This window comes from Hyaena hyaena, unplaced genomic scaffold (genome assembly GCF_003009895.1).
Source record: "Hyaena hyaena isolate Hyena2069 unplaced genomic scaffold, ASM300989v1 scaffold_363, whole genome shotgun sequence".
Lineage (NCBI taxonomy): Eukaryota > Metazoa > Chordata > Mammalia > Carnivora > Hyaenidae > Hyaena > Hyaena hyaena.
Window position 1 is genome coordinate 1,384,853 of NW_024080995.1, and position 12,032 is coordinate 1,396,884.

The 12,032-nt window shown below is 34.9% G+C and overlaps 1 protein-coding gene across 1 annotated transcript in view; it reads left to right on the forward strand.

Annotated features, from left to right (window-relative positions):
* Positions 1–12,032, forward strand: part of SCN7A (sodium voltage-gated channel alpha subunit 7) — an 83,882-nt gene that overhangs the window by 25,093 nt on the left and 46,757 nt on the right. The window contains exons 7-8 of the mRNA XM_039250145.1: positions 6,825–7,031; positions 10,941–11,010. Coding sequence (XP_039106076.1) covers positions 6,825–7,031; positions 10,941–11,010 — 277 coding nt within the window. The remainder of the gene's footprint in view (positions 1–6,824; positions 7,032–10,940; positions 11,011–12,032) is intronic.

Genomic DNA, 12,032 nt, shown 5'->3' on the forward strand with positions numbered 1-12,032 from the left:
CCACACCTTCTAATTTGTGTTAAGAATGAATAAAAACAATCAGATAGGAAGAACACCACTCAGTGTTTTTGGCCACTGAGTCAGAAGTATGAAATAGGTGGATGAATAAACCCAGGGGCAAATGTCATAATACCAAAAATGAGATCTACAGATAATTTTTGTCCATGCAAAACCATGAAGAAGGCCAGATAGATGCATACTATGTACTTGGAGTCCAGGAGGGGTAAAACAGCAAGAAGATTGGAGAATGTGGTGGTGGGTGCTGTATAGCCCTGTAGATAAATGAAAACATTGATTTGTACACATTAAATGGCTGAATTATATGATTAATGAATTCTTGCTCAATAAGCCGTTTAAGAAAAATGGCTCATGCATGGCAGATTCATTAAATCTGGGAAGCAAGCAGTAGTGAGAGTTACCTTGGTAGAAATTCCCACAATTCTAGCTCCCTTATTACTCTCTGAAAATTGCTAGAACATAAAATCGCATCGTCTGAGTCTTCATTTTAGGCTTAGGTTTAAGATTATAGAACAAATTAGGCAAATCCAATCTAATACATGAAGAACATACTCACTGGAGTTGGAAACACATAGGCTGATAGAAACTGCTCATTTTTTCAAGAGAGAAAATAATCAAGGTGCATAAACAGTACAGCATAAGAACAAGCATAAGAAATCATCTGTTTTGTAGGCCTTCAGAAGAAAACCTAGACTCTGGAAAAGTGTCTACTCAAGTCTTCTTCCCATTTCTCCCCTGGATTATTTGTTTTTTGGTGTTGAGAAGCTTTTTATCTTCTGCACAGAGAAGGAAATAGTCAACAATACTAAAGGGCAGCCAACAGAATGGGAGAAAATATTTGCAAATGACATATCAGATAAAGGGTTAGTATCCAAAATCTATAAAGAATTCATCAAACTCAACACCCCAAAACCTAACAATCCAGTGAAGAATTGGGCAGAAGACATGAATAGACACTTTTCCAAAGAGTCTAGGTTTTCTTCTCAAGGCACTACAAGAAAGATGATTTCTTATGTATTACACTGTATGTTAACTAACTTGAATTTAAATGAATAAGTTAAAATTAAAAATTAAAAAAAGAAAAAACCTAGACTCAAGCGGAAGATGAAAATTAAATGATGAAATAGACAAATAAAAACACCTTTCAGAAAAAAAGTGATAAAATCTATAATACTCTTGATGAATAAATATGTGATCATAATAGAAGCATTAGAACATAGTCTTATTGCGGAGTCTAGGTGGCTCAGTTGGTTAAGGATCAGACTCCTGACTTCTGCTCAGGTCATGATCTCACAGTTCATGGGTTGGAGTCCCACCTAAGGCTCTGCACTGGCAGTGTGGAGCCTGTTTGGGATTCTCTCTTTCCCTCCTTCTGCCCCTCCTTCCCTCTGGCTCTCCCCTGCTCATGCATACTCTCTCTCTCTCTCTCTCAAAATAAACAAATACACTTTAAAAAGATATATAGTATTATATGGACAATATTATGGTATGGTAAAATAAAACCACTTTGTGAAGAAAAACTAGGAAAATTCCTTAAGGGGGGGGCATTTCTATATTAATACAGTAGAACTAAAAATGGATAGGTTAATGAAAAAGAGAAAATTAAGTTCCATATTATGGACAGTTAGTGACCCTAAAAAGGATAAATGTAAAAGATAAATTATTCAAAAATACACTAGAAAGTTTAAATTTTTTTTCAACTTGAGATTTTTGTCACTCATGGAAAAGGTTCATCTTATAGTAGACAAAAAACCTAAAAGATATGCTTAGACATAGCATAACATTTTTTAAATTTAAACTTTTAAAAAATAAAAGTATTATAAAAATTCTATACGCAAAAAAGCAATGAAAATTGCTCATGGAAAGGTTATTTTTAGATCTCTTGATAATATTGAACATGAGTAGGCAGTGGAGTTTCAGAGCTTGGAGGAGTGTAGGCAGGGACGTTATGACACCAATATTCTATACTTGTCTGTCATCCATATGTGAAGTCAATAGGAAGATATTCTCCGCCCTGCAAGAGTTCTGACATTTTGTATATGTATCTTTCCTGAATATCTGGAATGAAAATGAAATATTCAGCAATGGGGAGATTTAATACCAGACGTAATCACAGTGAGCTCTGAAATCATTTAAACACAGAATGAATTCCAAATTACTGTTGTTGGTGGCATGAAAAATAGAATGCAAATATTGTAAATCAGAAGTAATAGCACAGACATCTGCAGGTCATTCCTAAACTGAGACATATTTGGTTTGTGTCTTAGAAAAGTTTGAAATAGATGCCAACATTACAAAAATCTAGTATTTTGAACATTACAATCTAAATTAATTTGGATGAATTATCAGCATCCACCCACCTGCATTCTTGCATGGCAGCTACCTGCTGGAGTTGAGGAGCTTTAAGTCAGGCATATTCATCCAAGTCCCCTCCAAAAGTGCCTTTGGCATGAATTTATGTTTCCTGACATGCTTTGGTAAGGATTTGAATATTACCATTCCTGTAAATCATGAAAGATAATATATAATGCAAAATACGTAGACTGAACAATTATAACTGGGTCAGAAGTCCTAAATTATATGAACAAAAACTGAGAAGTGGAAATAGAGAAATGTGAGAAAGTAAATATTATTTCCTTATCTTATATGGAGAGACTATAGTAATACAGCTTTATTTTTAATGTATTTTGAACAAATATTCAAAATAAGAACAAAAGTGTGATACAGTTTCTCAAAACATATATTTTATCTTAAATACTAGAGGAAAAAGAGAAAGAGTAGAGTTTATTTTTCAAAGATATGACACATAGTAAATCATAACGGGAATATATAGATCAAAAACCAAAATGGTAAAGTCATATCCAAAAGTATAGCCAATTTATGAAAATAAATAAAATTGGGTTAAATTTGTCTGTCAAGATGTAGACTTTACTGTTTCGGATTCTGTGTCTCCCTCTCTCTCTGACCCTCCCCTGCTCATGCTTTCTCTCTCTCTGTCAGAAATAAATAAAACATTAAAAAAATTTCAAGATGTAGTCTTTAATATTAAATCTTAAGTAAATAAAACTCCACAAAAGAAATGTCTAAACTAAAATAAAAAGAAAGTTTAAAATAAAATGATGGACACCTGGGTGGCTCAGTTAGTTAAGCGTCTGACCTCAGCTGATGACCTCACAGTTCATGGGTTTGAGCCCCATATTGGGCTCTGTGCTGATAGCTCAGAGCCTAGAGCCTGCTACGGATTGTGTCCCTCTCTCTCTCTGTGCCTCTTCCTGGCTTGCGTTCTGTCTCGCTCTGTATATCAAAAATGAATAAACGCTAAGAAAAATTTTTAAATAAAAAAAGGAAAAGCTATACTAGGAAATCAAAATAAAAATGTGCATACGGTTCAGACCTTTGAAAGGTAGATAGCAATGAATGGTGGATAACAATGAAAATGAGTAAAAAATTTGATTTTGGAAAATTCAATGGTGATCCCTTTAACCTTCAAACAAAATATCACCATTAAAATAAAAGCTCCTTGGATATATAGATATAGATGATATAGATATAGATGATAGAGATAGAGATAGAGATAGAGATAGAGATAGATAGATATAGATATAGATATAGATATAGATATAGATATAGATATAGATATAGACAGATATAGGTAGACATAGATATAGATCAGACACATATTCACACATGTATATATTCTTATTTAAGAATTACTATTCTAATAAAACAATATGAAAAAAATTTTTTCAGTAGAAAAAATATACAGAAAACTGAAACTACTCTAATACTGTATGTTAATTATACTTCAATTTAAAAAAAATATACAGAGGATTCATGACAGTTGCCAAATGAAAAGTACGTACAAAATATGCATATTTTGAAATTTATTATGGTAATCAAAAATATTATATAAAAGTAAACTAATTCCATTTTTCTCCTAATAAATTGGCAGCGATGTTATTTAAACATCCAGTTTTAGTGAAGGCTTGACTATATATTTATATCTTTGGTTTATATATTGATTCAACGTCTCTTAAAAAACAAATAGAATATAAAGGAATCAATACTTACATGTATTTTGATACAGAAATTATATTTCTAACATAACACTTTTAAAAAAGACTTGCAGGCACTTGGGTAACTAGTCCCCTAAGTGTCTGACTCTTGGTTTCCACTCAGGTATGATCTCACAGTTTGTGGGCTCGAGCCCTACATCAGGATCTGCACTGAAATTGCTGAGCCGGCTTGGAATTTTTGGCTCTCTCTGGCTTTCTCTCTCTCTGTCCTTGGCTTGTTCTCTCTCTCTCTCAAAAAATGAATAAATAAACATTAAAAATGTTAATAAAAATAAAAATTAATGAATAATAAATAAATAAAACTTGCACATAGCAAAAATAATAATAGTATAATTCCAAGTGGCAAAAATAGGGTATAAATAAGTATTTCTGGATGATAGCAATTAAAATTTGTATACTTAAAATTTTTTTAATGTTTTATTTATTTCTGAGAGAGAGAGAGGCAGGGTGAGCAGGGGAGGGCCAGAGAGAGAGGGAGACACAGAATCTGAAGGAGGCTCCAGGCTCTGAGCTAGCTGTCAGCACAGAGCCCAACGCGGAGGGCTCGAACCCATGAACCGTGAGATCATGACCTGAGCCAAAGTTGAATGCTTAACTGACTGAGCCACCCAGGCACTCCTAAAAATTGCATACTTAATCTAGATATATCCCATTTCTTAAACCATAGGAATAACTTTATTGTAACCCTATCCTAAGACACTCAAGAAACCCAAGCATCTGATAAGGTCATTAAAAAATAGATTTTCAGGGGTGCCTGGGTGGCTCACTCGGTTAAGTGTCTGACTTTGGCTCATGGTTCATGAGTTCGAGCCCCAGGTCAGGCTCTGTGCTGACAGCTCTGAGACTGGAGCCTACTTCAGATTCTGTGTCTCCCTCTCTATCTACCCCTCCCCCATTCAAAGTCTGTCTATCTCTCTTTTAAAAATAAAGATGTAAAAAATTTAATACAAAATAGATTTTCAATTTTCACAATAATATATGAAACAAGTATTATTAACCCCACTTTTAAGTTAATAAAATGGAAGCATAGAAATATTGATAACATCACAGAACTAGTATATTCTTCTCTATTGTTGAGCTGAACAGTTATTAGGACCCTAAATATAAACAGACTGGCAACAAGTAAGAAGAGAGTAAGGGAAAAAAAAGGGGGGGGGGAAGGAAGGAAGGAAGAAAGGGAAGGAAGGAAGGAAGGAAGGAAGGAGGGAGGGAGGGAGGGAGAAGGAGGAAGGGAAGGAAGGAAGGGAGGGAGGGAGCGAGGGAGGGAAGGGAGGGAGGGAGGGAGGGAGGGAAGGAAGGAGGGAAGGAATGAAGGAAAATACATAGTATTATCTATGAAGTACAATTATATTATTTTTGTTTTTTTATGTTTTCAGAATTGAGCTTTTTTTAAAAAAATGAAGTGCAATTGATACACAATATTACATTAATTTTAGGTGTACAACATAGTGATTCTATTTGTTATGCTATGCTCACCACAAGTGTAGCTACCATCTGTCAACATACAGTCCTATTACAATACCATTGACTATATTCCCCATGCTGTACCTTTCATCCCCATGACTTATTCATTCCACAATTGGAGGACTGTACTATCCACTCCTTTTTAGTCATTTTGTCCATTTCCCATCCACTTCCCCTCTTGCAACTGCCAGTCTGTTCTCTATATTTATGAGTCTGTTTGTCCTCTTTTGGTTTATTTGTTCATTTGGTTTAGTTTTTAGACTCCACATGTATGTGAAATCATATGGCGTTAGCCCTTTTCTGTCTGGCTTATTTCACTTAACACAATACCCTCTAGATCATCCATGTTGTCACAAATGCCAAGTTCTCATTCTTTTTTATGGCCGAATTATATTCTATCACATATGTGAACGACATCTCTTTATCCATTCATCTATCAATGGACACTTAAGTTGCTTCTCTATCTTGGCTATTATAAGTAATGCTGCAATAAACAGAGAGGTGCATATATCTTTTTAGATTAGTGTTTTCTTTGGATAAATAGCCAGGAATGTAATTTCTGGGTTTTATAGTAGTTCTAGTTTTAATATTTTGAGAAACCTCCATACTGTTTTCTACAGTGACTAGAACAATTTGCATTCTGACCAACAGTGCATAGGGTTTCTTGAGCAGGTTTTCTTTAATAGAAAAATGAGTTCCTTAAATAAACCCAGCTTTAAGGCTGAATTCTCAGTTCATAAGTGTTCTGATGTAAATAAAGCCTGCATATATCACAACTGTGTATTATTCTCATTCTTAATAAAATTTTTCATGTTCTATTTAATTGGCTCTAAAATTGACTTCTTTGAAACTTAATGAAAGAATAGTATAGAATACTGCTATTTCAAACTATTTCTTATTTCAACATCTGTAATCCATTTCAATTTATAACTCCACATTTTTACTTATGCTTATAAACAATGGTGGTTGGTATGAAAAACAGTAACCAAGAGAAAGAGTCTTGTTCTTTATCGTAAGTGGAAGCAAATAAGTAATTTTAAATATTGTGTCTGAATCATTTTTCATCAGGTATAATAAATTAGCAATAAGATAGAAACCTCAAAGTTTGGATTTTTATTCATTTTATTTATTAGATGTAGATAATGTGTTTTACATTACAAAATGCAAAGCTGCTGATTTCAATGGAATATGCATTTGCCACGAAAGATTTTGCTAATGTTGCTTTACTAAGATATTTTACTTTATCAAAAACCTTTCTCTTTTTAGGTCTGAAGTCTTTTGTAGGGATCCTGATCCACTGCTTGAAGAAACTTACTGGTGTCATTATCCTAACTCTGTTTTTTCTGAGTGTATTTTCTCTGATTGGCATGGGGCTCTTCATGGGCAATCTGAAGCACAAATGTTTACGGTGGCCCCAAGAAAATGAAACTGTGACTCTGCACAACAGAACTGGAAATCCATATTATATTCGAGGTAAGAATCACTTGCCTTCTACATCAAAAAAATTAAAGTTTTTCTTAATGGCAGAGAAGCCTTCACAGAAATGTTGGACAATCAACTTCGGAACAAACTTCTTGTAAACGCTGTACCTATGCTCAAGTACATGTGTTCCCTGCTTTTTCAAAGTTCACATTTCGCCTCTTAGCTTTTACCAAAGCCCTACATCAGTACCTATTTTCACTAACCAGAGGAAATCTGAAGAAGATTTTCACTTTTATGATAAAAGCTAAACAAAAATAGCATTCAGTGTTTGCTTTGCAGCAAGCCATCATAGAGGTAGTGCACACCCTCACTCGGAGAGCAGACTGGCCTCACCAAAGGTCCCTCCCCCAGAACCACACTCAGCATCTCAACATCAAGCTGCCAGAGCTTTGAATTATGTTTGTGAGCACCAGTGCTTTATCTCAGTTTATTTTGTGCATCTGTTAGCAAGACATATCCTAAAATATCAGAAAAACCTAAGAGAGGTTATTTTTGGGGCCTGGCCATGCTCACAAACTTTTTCCCTATAAACTAATGGTAATTGTTTCTTTATGCCATTTCCATTTACAAAAGATTTCATTAGGAATGCTCTGCTTTTGGATAATGGGGGAAACCTGTACTGATTTGGATCAGTTTAATTTATGGGAATCACAAAGTTCCAATCTTCAGACAGTTCAGTACGAAAGACATATGTTTGGAATTGCTAAGTTTTGCAAATTTTATCCTTTAATAAATAAATAAATATAACCAAAGTCTTATTTTCAATTTCATCAAAGTAGAATTCTCACAATACTATTTCCTTTTTTTTTTCTTAGTTTGTTTTCAAGTTGGTTTACATATAACACCCAGTGCTCGTCCCAACAAGTGCCTCCCCGATGCCAATCACCTCCCTTCCCCTCTTCCCCACTCCCATCAGCCCTCAGTTAGTTCTCAGCATTCAACAGTCTCTCATGGTTTGCCTCCCTCCCTCTCCCCAACTATTTTTCCCCTTTTTTTCCCACATCATCCTCCATTAACTCCCTCCTAATCCACCTATATGGGCAAACATATGGTATTTGTCCTTCTCTGCCTGATTTATTTCGCTCAGCGTTAAGACCCTTCTAGTTCCAACCATGTTGCTACACATGGCCAGATTTCATTCTTTCTCATTGCCATGTACTATTCGATTGTATAAATATATCATTGTATAAATATATCACATCTTCTTGATCTATTCATCACTTGATGGATACTTAGGTTCTTTCCATGTTTTGGCTATTGTTGAGAGTGCTGCTATGCACATTGGGGTACATGTGCCCCTATGCATCAGCACTCCTGTATCCCTTGGGCAAATTCTTAGCAGTGCTACTGTTGGGTCATAGGGGAGTTCTATTGTTAACTTTTTGAGGAACCTCCATACTCTTTTCCAGAGGGGTTGCACCAGCTTACATTCCCACCAACAGTGTAGGAGGGTGCCCATTTCTCCACATCCTCGCAAGCATCTAGAGTCTCCTGATTTGTTCATTTTAGACACTCTGACCAGCGTGAGATGGTATCTCAATGTGGTTCTCACAATACTATTTCTTTAATAAAGTTGTTTATTTAAAATATAAATTTAAGGGGCGCCTGGGTGGCTTAGTCGGTTAAGCGTCCGACTTTCCGACTTTCGCTTAGGTCATGATCTCGCGGTTCGCGGGTTCGAGCCCCGCATCGGGCTCTGTGCTGACTGCCAGCTCAGAGCCTGGAGCCTGTTTCAGTCTGTGACTCCCTCTCTCTCTGACCCTCCCCTGCTCACGCTGTTTCTCTCTCCTAGAAATAAATAAATAAATAAATAAATAAAAGATTCTCTTAAAAAAATAAAATAAAATAAAATAAAATATAAATTTAAGTTTGCTCATTAGAAATTGTAAAGTGACCTTATAAATTAAAAAATGGCCTACCTTATAGAAATTCTTACAATTGTTGGATTTAAATTACTGCTGATCGGTTTATCTATACCATGGAATACTACACGGCAATGAGAAACAATGAAATCTGGCCATGTGTAGCAACATGGATGGACCTTGAGGGTGTTATGCTGAGCGAAATAAGTCAGGCAGAGAAGGACAAATACCATATGTTTGCACGTATAGGAGGATTAGGAGGAACTTGACGGAGGAACAAGGGGGAGAAGAAGGGCGGAAATGGTGGGGGAAAGGGAGAGAGGCAAACCATGAGAGACTCTTGAATGCTGACAAAAACTGAGGACTGATGGATGTGGGGGGGAGGGTGGGATGGGCATGGAGGAGGGCACTTTGGGGATGAGCACTGAGTGTTATGTGGAAACTAATTTGACAATAAACTATTTGTAAAAAAAATAAAAATAAAAATAAAAATAAATAAAAATTAAAAAAATAAATAAATAAATAAATTACTGCTGATCATTTTAAATGAGCCTTTGGTAAATAATAAACACATATTAAGCCAATAGTAATAATCAAAATAAATTTTGCTCAGCTCTTATAGTAAGTATATATATATATACATATATATGTATATTAAGTTACAAAACAAATCGTAATAAATTTTACTCTATGGCTTACCCCATAATATCATGATGATGCAAGCCATATAAAATTATTGGCATATGAGTATGTGAAATGTTTCTTTATTATATGTGTCTATTCTATGGTCTTGATTCTAGTGGTGAGGCAACAGAAAATGGATACTAAATTTTATATTCCAGTTGAAATACTCTGTGATTCCTTTAGTTACAACAAAAATATGTAAATTATATAAAATATAAACAAAATTTTACTGGTTATTTCTAAGAAAACAAAGTCCAGGCTCATCTTAGCATAATGTTATATGATAAAGAATTCACTTTTTAAAGATTATCTCTTTAAAATTTGTCCAATTATAGTCATTCCATTTCCTCTAAAAACATGAAAATATTATATTTGTAAAATGTCATTTAGCCTAATTGCCATGTCAAAGTCCTTGTACTTAGAAGAGTGTTAGGGACATCCCACTTCCACCAAATTTCATTTTGTTTTTGACTGCCATTTAAAAGGTTTGATCAGTGGTTCCTAACTATGATTTAAAAATTCTCCTAAAATATTTTAGGTAACAAGTTAAAGTGACGTTATTTGAGATTGGAGTAATTCAGTTGTGTGCATGTGTGAGTGTGTGTGTGTGTGTGTGTGTGTATACACATAAATGTATATGTATACAATTTCATATACAAACTCGTACAATCAGTACTGATCTCATGTATTGATTCTCTGTCATTTGAATTCAGAATCTAAAATAAATGCTCCTAAGCATGCATGTTCCCATCCCTGGTAGGTCATATCTATAAATACTCAATCTATATTTTGAATTACAGCACATTACGGATACCTGAATAAATTGTATGGGCTAAGATTCAGATTAGCTTGAACTGTGGTTGGAACTGGGTGACATCAGGCAAATAACTGGCACTGGATACTCAATGTGGAAAAATAAGCTTCAGAGTAGGAAGACAATGGCAGTTAAACCCAAATGCAGAAATATGGTCTTCTATGAAGGATTATTAGGAACAAGCCCCGGAAGAAAAGGTCCTCAACTTTCAAACACTTTAGGCTTGGGAATTTTTCCTTCACAGATCTGGTCATACCTGGCTGGTTATATTGATTTTCCAGAACTCTATTTTTAAAATGGATTCTCTTATAATGCTGATCTGTCCCTTTGGGGCAGTGAAGTGTGTGGATTGCCAGAGGTCTTTTGGACCCTGCATCACATGCTACGGATGTGTAAGGTTTTGTAGACTTAAAAAAAAAAAGGGGCCTTCCTTTTCACTATAGCAAGGAATGTTCCTCTTCTATGCAGATATAGATAGATATCACATATGCTATTCATGCGAAATTAGATACAGAATACAACTTATTTCCTATTTTTCAGAAACAGAAAACTTTTATTATTTGGAAGGAGAAATATATGCTCTCCTTTGTGGCAACAGAACAGATGCTGGGTAAGTGGTGTTAATGTTCTTGTATCAAGTCAGTATCTCAATCCAGAATATTTATTGAATGATTGTTGCTTTGGCTGATTTTTCTCATTTGATAACATTATCTCATTTTATCACTAAAACCATGCTGAGAAGTATACAACATGGAATACTATTAATCTGATTTTATAAGAAAAAGCAGTAAACAGAATAGTTAAATGATCTATTCAAGGTCAAGAAGTTAATAAGTGGCAGGGTTGAAATCTGATCGGTTTTCAGTATGCCTCAGAGCTAGTGGGAATTATCAAGAAAGATGATATAACCTTTTTTTTGGCCAGAAGTCTTTGAAAAGAGGAAACATGAAAGATGCGCTATTATTTCATTATTTTATGGTTTGTATATCTTTTATGACTGTAACTTACATTAATAAAGATTTTATTCTTCCAAAAAACAGTACTTATAAATAATTCTTCAGTGGTATGACAAGACTCTCAAGTCTTATTGTCCTATTATTTCAAATGAAGAGAAAAGAAAGTAGAAATACAGTGCTTCTCAACAGAATTACAATAGCACTCCTATAATTCTTTGTTACTCTCCTCAGCTGGAAATGATTGGATGCCCATCTGTCAGCTCAGCTCATTCTTTGGCTCTGGGGCCCAAATTAACAAAAGTCATATAGTCATAGTGGGGTAGAGGAGCTTAAGTTATGTAGTTTATATATTCAGGTGAGTTAGACATTTTGTTGCTTGTTCAACTCTTTGCCCAACTATGGCCGGACTTCCATCTATTCTCAGGTCCACTTCTTGAACCCGTCTCATGTGTCTGCCACATCACACTCCAGATGACCCTTTTCATGGACATCCCAACTCAGATCTGACCTGAAATGCTTGTTGATAGTCATAAACAATCAGAATCACATTGATATATTTCAAGATCAGAGGAAAAAGTCATGCAGTGTTTCACTTGTAGCCACCATACCTTGCTGCATGTAAACTATCCCAAAAGCTAGTGCCTTAAGACAAGAACAAAAATCAATTTGTTCAGAA